Source organism: Ixodes scapularis, unplaced genomic scaffold (assembly GCF_016920785.2).
Source record: "Ixodes scapularis isolate PalLabHiFi unplaced genomic scaffold, ASM1692078v2 PGA_scaffold4__175_contigs__length_147842914, whole genome shotgun sequence".
Taxonomy (NCBI): Eukaryota; Metazoa; Arthropoda; class Arachnida; order Ixodida; family Ixodidae; genus Ixodes; species Ixodes scapularis.
The window spans coordinates 119088106-119106637 of record NW_024609879.1 but is presented as its reverse complement, the minus strand read 5'-3'; the positions used below and the strand labels follow the sequence as shown (position 1 = coordinate 119106637).

Here is an 18532-nt window from a genome sequence, read left to right as displayed (position 1 = left end):
CTTAAATAGTTCGGCAAACTTTGGAAGGCGCCAAGTTGCCAAAATCGGCATACTCGAGTGGGTGAACTAAGGCGCAGTCAACAGCATAGTCGAGACTACGGTCCTGGCTCAGCCAACATCGAGCTGAACGTCAACATTGATCTTTTCGTTTGTTTTTACTTCTCCAGGTAACAGGCAATGTCAGCAGCGTCTCCTCTCGGCGCTCAGCGGTATCCCCACGATTGGCCTCCAAGGCTTCTCAGCCTTGGGAGCCACCCAGCAGTCTCACTGTACCGCCGTTTCCAACGTCGCAACTGCCGTCGTCGTCTCGATGTTCGATTCTTGTCTCTCACAGTTTCGTTCACACTACGTGCGCAGATTGACGTCGCACTTGTGCTGATCTTGTCGGACATCGTTGACACCAAAAAGTGTCAAAGTGTCGGAAGTGTCGTCTGCACCGCACTCTTTACGGGTGCGGTGCAGACGACACTTCCGCCTTGCACGCGCCCGCCCCGATGGTGGCCTGCTCCAATATCGTCCGTCGTAGCATAGAGGATCACGTGACCGCTCGTACCACGTGGTAGCCACGTTTTTGGAGGCCCAAGAATAATCTGGCCGACGGAGCCGAAGTTTCGGTTTCTGCTCATCTTTAACGCAAGATTTCCCAAAATACTATAGTATAGACCACTTACAATGTAACCGCTTATAGTGCAGGACCGGGTATAACGCGGCTTTTTTAAACCACCGGTTCGCATCCCATAGAACTCCATGTAATTAAATACCGCTTAAAATGCAGGCGCGCAAAGGGAAATACCGGTTATAGTGCAGTTTCTGGAACAACGCGCCGACGACTGGAACAGCGAGCACGCTTCCCTGTGCGACACTAGACAACGGCGACGACGTTGGCCGATGGCGCTACCCGCAAGCGGCACTCACTGGGGCAAAGAGTTTTCCCGAAGAAGCGGGGAGAAGCGAAGAGAGAGGCTTCAGTTGCCATAGCGACGGAGGGACGCACGCATGTGTCGTTCATATGGATGCGTCCCTCCGCTGCATTGGAAAATGGAAAAAACCGCAACGACAGACCAATCACAGGTCGAGGAGAAGTGTTCGCGCGCGTTGCATGCCGGTCACAGGACGGCTGCTTCTATCCGCAAACATGGCGTCGGTTGTAATCGTCGATGTAGACGGCGTGGTGGAAGCTCATCGTTCCGCGGAAAAGCGCTATCCTTGACTGTGAATTTTCATTCTGTGTCGCTATGATAACCCAGCAAGTACTAGAAGGGATGATCCACCTATTCGTGTGGCAATGTCGTGGCGGCACTCTTAAGACGGCAGAAATGCCCGTGTCGTGTTTGTTTACTTCCGACTACAGTGGTGCTTAGTTTTCATCACCGGAGAAAAGTGATTAGGGTTAGCAATCCATGAACGCTCGCAACGTCCTTCCGCAACCTGCGACGCCGTTAAAAGGCTGCACCAGGCAAAAGTCACTCATTTCTTTCAAAACGTGACACACTTGATAGAGAAGTGTGCTAGTCTGGTGAAACAGAGACTTTCCTTAAACTAAGCTTCATTTTTCATCTAATATAAAATAAATTGTTTTACAAAGGTTAGTTGTCTCATGGCATGAATTTTGGCCAGAAAAATGGATGTTTTGGTTATAGCACGGTACCGCTTATAGCGCGGATTTTTGCGACTCCCGCGACATACGTTATATGCGGTCTACACTGTATATCCTATTTTTCGCGAAGCAATTGACATAGAGACTTTTATTGGTGCTTTTTAATGTAGAATCACTCATAATCCCGCAATTTTCTGAACTGAACAGAGTTGCCCTTTAACTTCTGGAACACTTCCAGCATGTCACTCGTTCATGACACTCACCGTGACGTATGTTAAGAAGCTCGTTCGTGATAATTTTTCCATTCAAAACGCCATGTAAAACACGTTCTGCGTTAAAAACTAAACTCCAAACTAACACCCCCGGATTCCAAGAAAAAGAACCCTCGAAAACAGAGAAGCCCAGTTACACTCTACTCTGCAAGGGGAGAAACTGCAAGACGAGACGAGGCACTCACCGGCGCTGGGTCCGCCGCCCGCTGTGCCAGAGGGGGGCCCGTTCCAGGGCACGGAGTAGCCGTAGGCCGCGAAGCCGGCCTGGGCCCCGGCCTGGGCCCCCGCCCGCTCGGCGGCCGCCAGCATGGAGCCCCTGAGGGCGGCGGGGGCCCGCCTGGTCGACCCCCGGGGCCGGCCCCTGGCCCGCCCCGTCCCTCGCCCGCTCCGGCCCTTGCCGCTCCCGCCGGGAGACACCGTCCCGCCGCCTTCTGCAACGCGTGCCGGAGAAAGGTCGGACATTGAAAGCGGCGGACCGACAAACTACCGTAACATCCTGAAATGGCTCACTTAAAGTTGAAAGCAAAACGGTGCGACATAAGAAATGTAGAAAAAAAAAACAACGCTGGTTTTGGATTTTGCGACCTGCAAAACAAAACTCGTAGATTGCAGTAGCTGTCCAGTGTTTTGCAGTGATGTGATTGGCCTAAGCCATTTTGGAGCACCTTTTGGAGCAGCCAAAACAGTGTTTTGGAGCAGCAAATGTGGCTTTTGGAGCAGCCAAGACAGCGTTTTGGAGCAGCAAAAGTGGCTTTTGGAGCAGCCAAAACAGTGTTTCGGAGCAGAAAAAGTGACATTTGGAACATATATTTTTAAAAAAACATATATATATATATTTGTTTTAAGTGCTGGACAGGCGAAGGACACTTTGTGTTGTGATGTGACGTGTTGGGGCGGAATTTACTGCTTGTGTTTTTGCTGCTGAGACATCCCACAAGTATACAGTGCTGTAAGCGTTGCCAAACAATTCCGAAAAAAAAAAACAAAAAAAAACACTTGCTTTCGTTTTACTGGTTCCGAACGTGGCAGATTTTTATAAAAAGTAAGCAAACGTAAAACAATGGATTGCAAGCGTCCCTGCTGGTGCCTCTCGTGCAATCATGTTCACATGCACGTGAGGGCAACTTTGGCAGGCTTGCAGTTAGACGTGCTTCGTCGCGCGAGCGGAGACAAGGGCTGTTCGACCGAAACCGAAACCATGCCACTCCGCTCCGTCGCCAACTGGTTCCCAAAATAATATACATGTACAAAATGTAACTGTCCAGCATACGACAATAAACAGTCCAGCGGCGCGTGCTGGCCAGGCCGGCGGGCGAGGTACAAGCTAAACACACAGAAAAAAAGAACCTGAGCGTATCGATGCAAGACATTGCGAGCTGCAGGGTCAAAAAGTTCTTGGAGCGCTTTGTGCAACGACTGAACTCGAGACAAACAAGAGCGCTGTGCGGGTTCAGTGTGCAGACATTGCCTACTTTGCTTTAGCTCACTTCTCTTCATCAACTTTCTTTCGCGGCAGATTCTTTACGTACCGGGGTCCCTCTCGGAAGAGAGCCCACCGTGAGAAACCTAGGTAATCAATACTTCGACACAGCAGTCATTGAGTTAAAGAGGGATTTTTATAGCAGCGTATGATTTAAACATGAGCAGAAATGTCGATGCGTTTCAGTTTAGAAAGCGCCATATCTGCAGCGACGTGGCGACGGCAACACACGACGTCGCGCGACCACGGCACTGTGGTCGTGCGAGCGCTTCAGCTCACAAAATAACTCTCGCCGCGCAAAAGCGTGGCTTTGTTTCACAGCATGACAGCCTGTCTGGAACCCGGCACACTAACGTCGGAGCGTCCACACACGCCCGCGTCTATCGCTAAAAAATTAAAAAAGAAAAAAAAAAAAAAGAAAAAGAAAAAAAGACGCGAGACGTGATTTCCGAGACGACGAGAGCGCGAAACGCGAGACGGTGGGAAAAATCATGCAAGACCGCATAAACGATTGATGCAGTCTACTTTGTGTCGGGCGGCGTCTTGTGCCACCTAGCCAACGCATGCTCAATTCCGGTTCTCAGTTTAGTTTGGTTTTTGAAAGGCGACCAAGATTGGTCCTTTGGCGCAGGCTTGGCGCAGATTAGCCATATTTTGGCGAAATGTAGCAGGATGTAGCAGAGTTCGCCCCTTGGCGCAGTTTGGCGCAATTGGCGCAGCAATCACATCACTAGTTTTGTGTCGAGATTTATTTGTCCATGGACACGAAACTGGTTCCTAGCCCATAACTTCTGCTGTAAAGAACGAGACCAACGAACTTGCCAAAGTCAACGGTGCACATGCTTACGGACAACTGAGTTGGCTACGAACAAAAATTGTGGCGCCCTCTCCCGCCTGCGGGCTGCAAGCACTCACCCGGGGTGGCCGGGGTGGGTACGGGGGTGGCCGAGGGACTCCCGTCGTCGACGATGAGGGGCCCCTCGCTGCTCGACTCATCCTGGGCCACAGCCACGCTGCTCAGGGACTGCTGCAGGGGTCACAAGGAAGAACGTCCCGGTCAGCCATTGCCAAACAAATCTTCTCGTCAACAAAGAAATCGACGAGGCACACTCGACGACTCATCGAGTGCGCTCCGTCATCTTTCCGAAATGAGGTTCTCGAGGGGCCGGAGCCAAACTCGGGGCCTACCTCGCTGTAGGGGCTGGGGGGCACCGAGTCGAGGCTGACCACGGACTCGGTGTCCTGGTGCAGCGCCAGGGAGGGAGGCGGCGCAGAAGACACAGAGGGGATCGTCGTGTTGTGCTCCACTGGCGCACGCTTCTTGCGGGGGCCACGCTGCATGCGCGAAAGTGAGAGAGAATGCAACGGCTCCGGTTACTTTCAGGCGAGCGGCCGTGTCCGGCTAATCTGCAGCTACATCCGATTGTTTACTACACCCGATAAAATTCGCTCTTTGCGTTTATTACGAGTACTGACAACCACTGTTGCGACGAGAAGCGCAGAATATTGCGAGAAAGAGGTCACGAGGATATATCACCCTACGCCTACGCTAACAAACAGATAGCACATTGCCTCGATCGCAAACTTTTGTGCCCGCGACACATTTCCGAAATTACACTTTGCAAAATTCACAAAGTATTGAGCGTGCGAAAGTGAGATCATTTACGGCGTGCCGCCACCTGCAAAAAGAACGCAAGTGCATCGAGGACACAGACACAAACGCACGTCCAACGCCCACGGAAAGCTGTTCGAGCGGCACCCACCTTCTCCCCTTTGTCGCTGCGCCTCTTCCGCTCCTTGGGCTGCTTCTCCGGCCCGTCCTCCAACTGCTTCCGCTCCTCTTGACGCTGACGGACTGCCGTGGTCCATTGGAAAAAAAGAGACGACAACGTTCGAATCATCTTCAAAATGTGTCACAATATTCAAACCTTTAATGTTTTGCTGCCATCGTTTACCGAGAGGGTCAGTAAAGTGGCAAATCAAATTTTCGTATAAAGCATCTTCATTCCATCGCTACATCATAAAAGAATTCGTATTGGTGTTTCCGCTATCAATTTATCTCTAGTATGTTACCTCTCAATCCTTCTTTTATGAGCGTATAGTACACAGGCACTCTTCGAAGACATATTGGGAATTTGGGTAATCACCACTGACAAGCACTGGTGTCAGAACAAGGGGGAAAGGGGGGAGGGGGGGGGGGGGGGGGTGATTGCCCCCAGTATAAAAAAATTTCCTGCAAACAATGCGGGAAAGGGGGCAGAAAGTCGCTCTCACCTCCCTCGACCCCCAATCTTCCGGATAGTTTTGTCGCCTATGCTTACGAGAGACATCCAGAGAAACGAACAGCCCCAATGCACGTGCAAGAGCACGGCAAACAGCAACGATTGATGGCAGAACACGGCCTCTCGGTCTCACTCACACTTGCGTTCCAACTCGGCGTCATCCAGGAGCAGCGAGACCACTTCCTTCGGCTTCAGCGTGTCCGGCTTGAAGTTGCCACCGCTGATCACCATCCGCTGAATCTGCACGACAGAGCACACAAGAACCAACTTAGTCCAACATCCTCCGTTAGGAACTTCGACGTCCACCCGAGGAGTCGTTTCGTACAGCTGCAAAATCTAGTCCGAACTTCATCGCACATTCCTAGGGCTCAAGCACCGAGAACGAGGCCTCCTAAAGGAACGGTCCAGCTCCCTTACTGCTAAATGCGACCATTACGCATCTTCAAACGACGTCGGATGCAGCGGTAAGCATTGCTGAAAGCCGGGAACGATCTGGTTACAAGACGACGGATTCGACAAGGGTTCCTTCTGACCTTGAACATGAGTGTGGGGACAGAGGTCAAGACCGCCCCAAGGGCAAGCTCGTTGCAAAATTTCCGTTGGCAGAATCCCCGCGTAACCCACTGTCTTGGGATTTGCACTCTTGGGGTCAAGTGCGTTAACAGGGGGAGCTTTGAGCCTTTGAAGAAAAACCTCGTGCTGCAGAGCCCTCTTGGAAACAATCCTCGCCCATGCCCGTTTCGACCCGAACGAGCATTACACCGGCATGTGTTCGTTTAATATCATTTCGCTGCGGTGAAGGTTAAGGACCTCGGGCTAGCAGAGGTACAGCACTGGCTAAACTTCATCAGCCCATTCAGGCTGATGAATTTCCTGCAGCCCATTTATTTATTTATTATGCCCTCAAGGACAAAGCATTACGAAGGGGGCGGGGATATGGCAATACAAACAAGATTAGAAGTTGTTACGCAAGCCCGGAACAAGAATAATAACTAGCTACCACAGGTTTATACCCCTGCCAGACGGGCTAATTTAGTGCACTTTAACCGAGTGCACTTCAGCTTAGTAAACGTCACTTCAGGTGTTTCAGTGCCGCACGAGAAAAATCAGTGTCGCTCGCAAATGATGGCGGTAACGATGGGTAAAGTACTATTAGACACGTAAAATGTTAACAAAAAGGCATGTCTCGGCAATATTTTGTCTATTTAATAAAGACATGTTACGAAACAACATTGCACTAATGAGCAATCTTTACGCCAATTGGATTGATTCTCATCAATCATTGCAAGCCAAGGTTAAGAAGAAGATCCAACCTTCGCTTCGTCTGACGGAGGTCTGCAAGGAGGCCCTGACTCTGCCTTATCCGGTCATGATTATTGCGTATTCTCGTACAGGTACATGCTGAAACAAATGTAGGCTCCCGCCTTCTCTGGTAACCAAGTTAGCATTGTAATGACTGACTTTGTCGTTGTTTTTTAACGATTCACCGCAACGCTAATATCGGTACAGATCAGCCTAAAATGTAAGGCTAAATCCAGCCTACTATTTTTTTTTGTACTGACACACCTTTCTTTACTTTTTCCCAAATTTCTCATTCTTCCGAGAAAAAAATTTACGCCACATTTTTGGTTTTTGTGTTATGTTTCACTCTTGAAAACTGCCATCAAGGCCATGCACTCAATTGAGTAATGTGGGTTTGTCAAACTTGCTTGAAGCCAAGTGTGTTCTTCAGGGGGAAGCCATGTGGCACACTAAAGAAATGACACTAAAAGCAAAGTGAACTAAATTAGCCCGTCTGACAGGGATATTAAACACGTTAAAACCACCTACAGTCGCTACAGAAGGGGGAAGGCGGTTCAAATCCCAAAAGGTTTTGGGGATGAAAGAACTGCAAAAAGAGGTAGTGCTACACTCAGGTATGCAGTTATGGTCGAGGCGGGAAGGTGAGCTTTTAGACTTGAATTTTGGTAATAGATTTTACGAAATAGACATAGACAAGAGATCATATGCCGCTTAGAAAGGAGGGAGTAATGAGAGATTATGTTTTACTGACGTGACACTTCATGTGCAATGAGAGTTAGAGAAAACATGCATGCAATAGGATTACGTGGGCTCTGCAATGTGGGGTCCCGGGAGTTAAAGGACCTCTGACACGCCCAAAAAAATTTTTTTTTTTTCATGCTAGGCGTTGAAATGGCATGTCAGGACATTACAAAAAAATTGTTTCACTATAGAGGTGCATAGTTTTTTTTATAAAAAATAGAAATACGAGGTCCGATGCAAAGTTCCTGCCAGTACACTGTGACGTAACTGTGTACCGCAAGGTGTCGGGGCGGTCAGAAGGGAGGCCTAGCCGGAAGTCACGTGAGTTGTATCCCTCCTCGTGCTTACCGCCAGCGCGTGTAACATTTGTTAAATATTTTGGTTATTCTCCGCACCTCCACGAGCGATCCAAGCAGGCAAGGTTTCTTTTATTTGCTTTTCATCGCTTAATGTTGCTGTAAAGGTAGAAGAAGAGGAGTCAGCGAATTGACGTGATCAACTACAATGCCTAGAAGGTGCTGTGTAAGGGACTGTCCCGGTATTTCAGCAACTGAAGAGGAGATCACACTGCATGCATTTCCGAGAGACGGTAGGCATCTTCAGCCTGGAGAGTATACAATGATTCGACGACCTCGGTGTCCGAACCTACAGCGATGTAATTGGGCGTGTCGTACGCAAGCAATCCTAATTTCTGCGAGCGTTCTAAAATTTGTTTTTTCAAAACTTGATAGCTCCTTTTGTGCCCAGTATAGCTCTGTATCATCGGACTGACGGCATGCACTCGTACACTGGGTTGTACTCGCAACGCTTTCATCATTGACCTCCATCACGTCGATCTACCGACTCTTCGTCCTCAACTTTTACAGCATGCAAACTAATCAACGGTGCAGCAATAAAGAGCTAGGGGAAATGAAACTTTGTTTTCTACAATCACTCGTACAAAGAGCAGAAAAAAAAAAAAGTCTTAGGCACGGTCACGGAAAGCACGGAGTGAAACTCACGTGACTTCCTGCGAACCCACCTTCAATGACGTAGGCCGATGCCTCCCTTCTGACCGTCCCGACACCTTGCGGTACACTGTTACGTCACAGTGCACTGGCGGGAACTTTGAACTGGGCCTCCTATTTCTATTTTTTATAAAAAAAAAACAAAAAAAAAACTACGCAACTCTATAGTGAAAAAATTTTTTTGTAATGTCCTGACATGTCATTTCAACGCCCAGCATAAAAAAAATGTTTTTTTTTTTTTTTTTGGTGTGTTGGAGGCTTTTTAAGAGTCACCGCGAAAGACATGCCATACAGCAGAGTGAAGCCTACCTCGCTCTTCTCCCTTGCCCTCTGCAGAATCCGCTCTTCAATGGTGCCCTTGCAGACGAGCCGGTAGACGGTGACCTGCTTGGTCTGCCCCAGCCGGTGGGCCCGATCCATGGCCTGCTGGTCTACTGTAGGGTTCCAGTCGCTGTCGTAGAACACCACCTGGGCACACGGGGATTGGGTGGGACTGTGGCAGCTTACCGTTCGGATGAAGCAATCGTGGCTTAAAAAAACGGGATCTAGCCCAAAGAAACTCCCGGAGAAGGTGCCAGTCACCCGAAGTTGCCTGCCTGCTTGCGTCTCAAGAGCTGTCAAACTCTTTTGGCATACCTTTGCAGCCTATTTGGCATAAACATTTTTGTATAAAAGATAATGTTGCACCAAATGCAAAACATTTAGAGCCCTTCCAATTTGAGTGAATATGGAGGGCCAGCCAAGCTGTTATCTTTACAACATTCAGGACGATGCCTAGAGGACGTCTAGGACGACCTCAAGGATGACACCTAGAGGACGACCTCGAGGAAAATGTCTAGGATGACCTCAAGGACGACTTTTAGGGCGACAACTCGAACGACCTCAAGGACAACTTCTAGGATGACCTCGGGGACGACGTCTAGGACGACCTCAAGGACGGCGTCTCGGACTACCTCGAGGACGACGCCTAGGACGACTTCAAGAATAACTTCTAGGACGACCTTGAGGACAACCTCAAGGACGACGTCTAGGATGATTTCAAAGATGACCTCAAGGATGACTTCTAGGACGACACGCCTAGAGAAATTCGGCCTTTCCACTCTGGTGCAAATCAGAGTGGAAAGGCTGGAAAGGTTGCCACCACCTATGAGCGACGGAAGCAACCAGACAACTGGCAACCCAGTTGTCTGGTAGCTACCGTTGCTTATAGATGGCAAAAGCTGTCTGGAGCTATGTGTCGACACACCGTTGTTTGCGAACACGATACAGGGGGAACTAGCCCTTAACAGCTCCTCTGTAAAAAGAAAAGAGCACTAGAGAGGATTTTGACGAAGTAATTATTTCTGTGCTTACCACCCCCCTACACTCTCAAATATTGTAAACGACTTATTTTTCGCGGACTCAACATTTCGCAATTTAGGTCAAAGCTGAAGTTTTGGAATAATTCGCGGGTTCTAATTTTCGCAACACAGTGGTATCTCAATATAGATCTCAATGTGTTTACATTTTACCAATATTGTTCATGGGAGCTATTTTCCGCGAATTGTAGGCGATTCGTGAAAATTAGGTCTTCGCAAAAATTAAGTCGTTCACAATATGTAATGTTACCCTTAGTGCCTCACTTTCGGCAAGCAGACAAGCGCGTTGACATCGAACGACATCTCCGCATTCCCTCCCCATCATTTTAAAGGTCGATACGCGAGCAGAAAAAAATAGTAATTTCCAGACGAAATTTCAGACCGAGCGCCAATACAGGCAAGAATGGTGCAGACAATGCAATCGACATGACGGCCGGCAACCAAAGTGGGACTACCCAACAGCACCGGAGAAAGTTCCACGCACGAAAACACGAGATTCTACTTAATTCCTTCGAGAACTTCTTGCCACATTTTCAAATTTGACCGAGTCATGAAGACCAATAAAATCCAGCTCCAACCTAAACCGCAGTGTGATTTGTGGAGAGAGTGATTTTCCCCCGACTTGTCGAAACAAGATCTTCTCGACTCACCCCACATGCCAAGACGCTTACCGTGTCTGCGGCAGTGAGGTTGATGCCCAGGCCTCCTGCCCGCGTGCTCAGCAAGAACACAAAAATGTCTGACCTGAAACGTACAGAAAACCGTCTTTAACCCGAAGCCCTCAGACGCGCAGTGCTCGAACGGACGTCCTCCAAGAGTGAAGGAGGCAGAGCAGAAAGAAGAGAGTGGACAACAAACCTAGTCTGGAAGTCCGCCACCATGTCTCTGCGGTCCGAGATCTTCGAGGAGCCGTCTAGCCGCATGTAAGTGTGCTTCCGATGCCACATGTACTCCTGAAATCGGGGAATGATTTCCAAACAAAGATACAGCAGCATATAGGTAGCAACAGCTGTTGTGTACGCCTAACATATGCATACTTTGTAGCATATTTAACCTCCCTCTCTGAAACGGATGCCTCTGTTTCTCCCCAAAAATTATAAAAGCTTGGTTGTGCCGACAAAGACTGGCAAGCTTTCAGATAAATCCAAAATACTTCGAGAAACACTCGCTGGTAAAATATGTGTCAGTTCTAATTTATCCGAAAAACCCAAAACCTCACAACCACAATGGCAAATAAAAAAAAAAAGCAATGCTTTCGGTGTTGGCTTTTCCTTACAGCCAAATATTACGCCCAAAATATTCAAGATCTCCACGAAAATCTGCTGATAAAACATACTCCGTGTCAAAATATAATGTGACTCGTCCAAATAACAAAAAACTTTTTTTATTCAGATCGTCCCGGAGAAATTCGTCTATAGTGGGGTATTTGTAACAATGGGGTTTCTATTAGTGAGACATTGCTATAGTAATCTACGCACCATTTACGAACATCAAACATGTGTCTACTCCTCCTGCAGATCACAAATGCGGCCAATCACTGCGATCCACATAAGAAACAGCGAATAATGGGTTCAAGAAACCGATTGTATGCAAAAGTGCGATCTGTACAAATAGCATCTTCTCGTGAGGATCTCATCTGTGTCCCGCAAGTCGCTTGGCTCCTTCTGTCGATTGCAATGGGCGGTTATAGCGAGCTCCGCGTGAAAGTGGATACGACAACTTTCTCCATCAATGGAGTGTCTACAACTAGAGTCCAGAAAATATTCCCTTTCCTCTTGACCTATTCTGCAAAGAAACTCTTTCCATAGTTGTATGTGAACCGTTTGCAAACAGCGCCGGTCAAACTCCATTAAAAAAATGGACGCATCTCCACGTGGTGAATGATGTTGATTGGGGCGAAGCTCTGGTGCTGCTGATGATACTGATTTTGTTCATCGGTAGTGCTGATGGTGCCATTTTTTTTTATTGCTCATAGGTAGTGCTGAGTTCCGGGTTGCGTTTCGACTTCATCATTACTGCTTTATAGTCGGTGAAATGCAGAGCCAGTGGTTCTTCTAGCGGATCGGCTTGGATCCGCTAGAAGCCGTGGGAACGCATCTTGACCGCTTAAGTCAACGGTCCATGTCAGAAAGAAAATGTGTGATATGGATCGTGGTTATATACGCAGTTGAGCATCTGACCGCAGCGCCCTCTCGTCTATAAACGTTGAGCCAATGCAAGCAAAGTTTAACGCAATTATATACGCATTTGACTGCAGCGCCCTCTCCTGTATAGACGTTGAGCGGATACATGCAACACTGGAGTGTAGCGTAGTGGGACGACTGCCACGTAAGCAAGCGGTCTCGAGTTCGAACCCCCGTGCGGGCGTACGTTTTTTTTGTTAGAAGTGGGCCGGTCCCAGAGGCAGTGCAATTGATGTGAGCACAGACGCCGGACAAGGCTAGACCCTAAGAAGCTTCGCCCTTAAAAACTTTCAGCCTTCCCCTCTGGTGAAGAAGGCAGAGAGTGGAACTGTAGCTTCTGTTCTCGGCAGTGGCTTTCCAGGCGAGCGATCTGCTCTTTTTTTGCAAGAGAATCTGAAGTGCTCGACGCAGTGGAACTATAGGCGATAGCTGCCTCGTGGCGGTTGCGCAACCATTTGCGCTGCTGCACACATCGCCACTCATTCTGTTCCCGCTCTTCTTCCGAAAAAAAGTTGCCGCCATCTATGAGCGACGGCAACAAGCAGACAATCGGCAAACACAACACTCTGGACAGCTACTGCTGTCTATGAGAGACGGTGGCAACCAGAGTGCTGTGTCGCCAACGGGTGTCGACAATTGTTTGGCACCGGACACAATCCTGGGGAAACTAGCCCTTAACAGCTCCGCTGTAAAAAATTTAAGCATTTCTTCACCTTATCTGATAAACTCCAAGATGCAGAAAATCTGTCGCGATTGAGCTGGGCATGTGTGGTGTGCGACATCACATGACATCATGACGCAATGTGACGTCAGGATGCAACGTGACATCAGTCTCTTGCAGGGCACTCTGACGACAAGGCCGTAATAACAAGAATAATGCTAATCGTTTCTTCCTTCAGCGGCCCAGAGCAGCCGTGAGGTTTCAGTGTGGTGGCACAAACATACAGGATATGCTAAAAAAAGAGGGAATCAACAGTATCTCACTGAGAGACACATGTCCCAACCATGGCACGGCGCATTGTCAAGATTACGCTCGAAAGGGTAAAAAAACATCCAAGTCCGGCGAGCAATATAGTCCGAGTGTCGGTTGAGCGTAGTACGTCGCCCTCTCGTGAAACCCGACCCCGTAGCACATTGTGCGCTAAGAAATGTCCAAATGCAAGTAGGACTTGCCTCCAAGAGGTCGATCATGCGCGTCATCTGCGAGTAGATGAGAACCCTGTGCCCTTCGGACTTGAGCCTACACAGCAGAGAGTCTAGGACCTGGAGCTTGCCAGAGTCCGTCACCAGGGTCTCTTTGTCTGCAGGCAAAAAGAAGAGGAAGACCAAATCCCCCAATCAATAGGAGAATCAAAGCTTAATAAATAGAATTTTGGAGTATTCTCGCTGCAATTTTAGCACCTCCAACAGATGTCCCTATCAGGGCTGCCAACCCGAGAGAAATTTCCCAGACTAGGGTAATATTTAGGTCTATGTGGGAATAAGGAAAATCTTGCTAGTTTGAGGGAAATTTGGGCACCGTACATATCTGGAATTTTATAGGTCAATTATGATTCTCGCTATTAAAAACGCAATCCACAATAGATTCAACGGAGTTGACTCATTGCTCCTTTTTTAACTGCTACTTGCATTTCAGCCTTGGTTGGTGAACTCATTTCAAGTATGTACCGCACGCTGTTTCCGTTCATTCTGTGTTTTTCAGTCTAAATTAGGTTACAGTAGAATCTTGTTGATGTTTCCCAAGAGAATGCAGAAAGAAGGAGTATAATCAGAGAAAACGGAAAAAACGAGAAGCCCTTAGGGGGCTGGGAGCTCGGTGGGACCGATGGTCTTGAACGTAAGAGGCGGGAAAACATAAAAACCTGGAATGTATCAACAAGGTTCTACAGTATTTTTGCAGCATTTCAAACTTTAAAATACATTCAGAAAATGTTCGAAGTTGCAAAGTATGGCAATATTCGCTTCGACACTAAAGTTTCGAAGATTGGCGCAACCCCGTTTGATGGCAAACGTCGACGAGACAAACACAACGTTCCCCCCGAAAACGCGCTCACCTGGGATGCAGATGTGGGACCACCCCCTGAGCGGCCTGGCCGACGCCAGGCCTCCCTCGGGCGTTGGAGGCGGGCCGAAGACCGCTCCCTGCGCGGCGGGGGTACCGGGCAGCTGGCCCGTACGCCACCACCGGTGGGCCTGGGGGCTGCCGCACGCCTGGACGCCCCGCCACCACCAGAGGGCGCTGCTGGAGTGGCACCACAGCTCGGGAGGCTCGGCCGTCACCTGCGCATGGGGTCTCGAGTTTAATGGAGACCAGAGAAATGTCGGACGGTCGACTTTGACGGCGTCGGTTTCAGGATGCGACAGCTCCGAGCCTCCATTGTGCTTTTTACGCCCAAGTCGAAATTGTCGACGGCAATCGAAAATCCCGGTCGTGACGTCACAAATAAGAACGGCAAGAGGAAGCCAGCACACCATATCGCTGCAAACAGTTGTTGGCAGGGCGAGAACAGTGGGGCGAGTCTTTCGAACAGCCGGCTTTCAATGTGCACTCCGCCAAGCTTTGGCTGCGCATGCGAGTTCGAGGTGCACAAAAGGCCAAAGCGCCGTCGAGAGGAGGAGGCTTATGCTGAAGGCGGGACGACCGAAGCTCCTCCTTGCTTTTGGGGTGTGTTAACGCGTGCGGCACCTGTTTACAGATACAGTACAGCACTATCGACGCAGCAGCGCCTTCGCAGAATACGAGTTCATACACACGATGCAGCGCTAACCGACCACCGACCTTAGTGCCGATGCGGCAATGACTCGGTGCTATCCCTGCACCACACCGCCTGTGTCGACTGCCGTCTGCGTCTATTTGCATCTATGGACGCATCGGCCCGTTTGGCAGTCCGCAGGAAAAAAAAACGACGATGACCGCACAAATTATGGTGCAGTCGAAGACGTTCGAATACCTTGAGACCCGGCACAATTTCATGTCCGGCGACGCCAGAAAAAGAACTGGATCCCGGACTACTTCGCGCACCGACACGCTCCCGTCGTCTGCTCACCGCTGGGTCGGCTATGTTAGGCTTAGGTTACGTCACCTCCGTGCCTGCGATCTGCTTCCTCCGCCCGCTGTTGTGGCTGGCTTTGTATACTATCGGCGCACCAAAAGAGGCTTCGATGAGCACGCGCATTCTCATCGCGACGGAGGGAAACGAATGTTTGCTGGAAGCAAGGCTTGTAAAGTCTTTCTCAACCGGGAGCCACCCTCGGCGTTCGTGCGCACGACACCGGATACAATCGCTTTCCAAAGCCGTGCTATGACGACTGGCTCTAGAAGGTGCCCTGGGTGCAGTGTCGAGAGCGTCCGCCATATGCTGACTTCCTACTGGAAAGGCAAGTGTTGGGCTCTATATCTCACCTGCTCGACACCTGCTCGACACCGATTCAGAGGACGGCGCCATGTAAATACAGTGGACTCGCAATAATTCGAACTCGGATATTTCGTGCTTCCGGTTAATTCAAACAAATTAAATTATTTTTGGTTGTTCCGCTTATTTATAAGCTGCTTAATCCAAACGGCATTTTCGCTTAATTCATACTATTTGTTCATCGCGGCGGGTTAGCCCCGTTGAGTGCGCTTCTCGCCGAGCCCCCGTGTACTGTGGCAAAGCAATACCCACGAAGCTCGCAGTCATTGCTTTTCCGCAGTACGCAAAAGCTCGGTAAGAAGGGCACTTGATGGGTTCATTATACGAGTTCCCTAATCGTGATGGAAATTACTTGAGACTGTGGTAAAATATAGAGAACTTAGTGAAAGAAGAAAGACACGGGGAAAGGATTGTCTCAATAACCGAGACTGAGGGGACATTTCATGACCACGCCTATTTTTGTTACACTTTGCTCCACGTATGGAGAATACAAACACCACCTCCTGCCCACTATAACCTCCTTGGCTGCGACTGAAAGCGGCAGCCGTTGTGTTTTCATGAAACAATGTGCTTCGGGAGCTTTGCTTTTAGACCATGTGCTTTAGTATACATTTGCTCCAAGGGCATTATTTTTAACAGAACCGTTGTAGGAGATGTGTGCTCTCGTGGAACATTTTTATGAGGTGAGAAAATGACACCGAGAGGTGTTTTGGTTGGAATGCTCTCGTGAAATGCAGTTTCGGTTCATCGGTTTCTTTCAGATGCGTGGGAGAACCTTCCAGAATCCCAAAGCGGTGGCGAGGGGGGAAAGCAACAACGCGCGACAATGGGGCAGCGTGCGCCCCGCAATCGCGTCGGTTTTTGGATGCGGATGCCACCAGATTTTGCCGGAACAGGGCTTTGCTTCAGCTCCCATCTGGACGCAGCCGACGCCACGAGCTCGAAAGACCAATCGAACAGTGCCAAAAGTGCAAGTCCCCAGGCCTCCCTGTACACGACTGGTTCAGCAACGATCGAACGCTTACAGAGACACGACAAACAGCACATTGGTGCGTTTTCGAAGACGCCCGATCGGTCCCGTCGGACGCGTTTGGAGTTTGGACGTAGGTCGAGACAAAGCGTAACGGCCGCGGCCATAGAAGTGCCCACTCACCCTGGGGCTTGTGCACGAGACGAGGAAGCGCGGCACCTCCGTAGGAACACACTCCAGGACCTGGACCGGCAGCGGGCGGTGGGGGAATTCCGGCAACGCGGGAGGGCTCGCCGGGCCATGCTGATGTTGCGGGGGCGGTTGCTGCTGTTGCTGCTGCGGGGGCTGGGGCTGATGATGGTGTGCCTTCTGCGTGCCACCAAAAAGTAATCGTGCTGTGCGTTTGATCAATGGCCGAGTAAGTTAACGCGAGCGCATGGAGCAAAAGCTCGAGCTGCAGAATCCAGGGATCCCGATTTCAATCTCCACCCCTACCCGTTTCGATTTGGACGAGCATCGTATCGGCGTGCGGTCGGGTATCGCAACTGCGTGATGCACGTTAAGACCCCGGGCTAGCGTTGGTACTGCACGGGCTCAATTGCTCATCTGCGGCGGAGACACCAGCCACCCATTGGGGCCCGACTGACCTTTTGGGTGTCTAAACATACGCGCAACTCAATGACGGGAAGTTAGTTCACTTCGATAAGTGTCAGCAGCGGCGTCTCCGCAGCAGAAACAAGAGCTTTCGCCGGCAAGGTACCACTGCAAGTCTGGGGCCCTTGACGTGCCATAGTAGTGATATACGAGCACGCGCCGGTACCGTGACGTAACATAAGCACGCACATCCTAGTAACACCCAGGGTGAGAGCAATGGCGCCTACACATCGACGACATTCTCTTTCACGGGCTGCGTTCACACCGTCGAGCGGCCGCCACTTGCTCCGGCGTATGCTTTGGCTGCCCCATTCTTGTGCGCAAAGGCTTAGAGCGGCGAGGGAACGGGCGATCGAAGGCGAGAAAGAACAGGTGGCAAGGAGCGCGACCACACGACCCCTGGCGCAATCACGATCGGTCGAACGCGCTGTGCCACAGCCACGACTATTATCGGCAAGAGACTTGGGGTATCACTGCTGTACTCGCCCTCTCCAGATACCAAAGCCACCTGCAACAAACGCAGGCATGCTCCTTTCATTTTTGGCCACATTACACTCACCCAGCACAAACCCGCTACAGCCGACGCCGCAAAACGGAACAGAGTTTTTCGACTTTATTCCGGAATGCACCGGCGACTACAAATCCCTGTACGAACAAAACAATGTGTAAAATGCTCAAATAAAAAACATTGGTAGAGAAAAATATTCTATTTTTAAATAACCCTTTCTCCTCATCAATGAGGAAGATTAGAAATTTTGCTCGTAAGACTTCAATGCAACTTGGACATATTCACTCGAAAAAGGTTAAAATGTGTGCGTCCCCAAGAGAAATGGTTAGGTTGAAAAGTGCCGGTCTTTTACTCCAAATGCTAGTCGATGAACGTACCTCGTTACGAACGCTTAAGTGCACTTCTCTTCTTCGAGCAAAAAAAGAAGGCAATGTTTGCTTCACACTATTCGTCTCTCTGCCAGCCTCCTCAAAAACGGTGCTTTGCACCTTGAAAGACCATTAAATCGAGGTATTCGCAAAGAAGTAAATGAAACTGATAAATTACATACACAGCCAGAAGTTTGTAGCCCATCAAACAAAGCAACAAATAATTCCTCAAGAAATAGACTATCAACACAGTGACCTTTCAACCAACTGCATTCCACAACCAAAAGTGTATAGAATATAAATAGAGTTCCGGTTTTCCAGCCAATACTTATGAACCCTCGAGGACAAACACTCGAGCAGTTTTAGTGTTCAAAATTGACAAAAACAGGAAAACATT

At 49.4% G+C, this 18532-nt stretch overlaps 1 protein-coding gene across 2 annotated transcripts in view; it reads right to left on the bottom strand.

Annotated features, from left to right (window-relative positions):
* The window catches only part of LOC8040803 (chromatin-remodeling ATPase INO80), an 88428-nt gene that overhangs the window by 21832 nt on the left and 48064 nt on the right, over positions 1-18532 (bottom strand). For both annotated transcript variants that reach the window (XM_040205211.3, XM_029978733.4), the window contains exons 27-37: positions 16789-16974; positions 14277-14502; positions 13396-13523; positions 10898-10992; positions 10711-10783; positions 8991-9149; positions 5769-5871; positions 5113-5204; positions 4538-4684; positions 4265-4376; positions 2055-2300 (exon numbers count right to left, since the gene is read on the bottom strand). In XM_040205211.3, the coding sequence (XP_040061145.1) occupies positions 2055-2300; positions 4265-4376; positions 4538-4684; positions 5113-5204; positions 5769-5871; positions 8991-9149; positions 10711-10783; positions 10898-10992; positions 13396-13523; positions 14277-14502; positions 16789-16974 (1567 nt within the window). The remainder of the gene's footprint in view (positions 1-2054; positions 2301-4264; positions 4377-4537; positions 4685-5112; positions 5205-5768; positions 5872-8990; positions 9150-10710; positions 10784-10897; positions 10993-13395; positions 13524-14276; positions 14503-16788; positions 16975-18532) is intronic.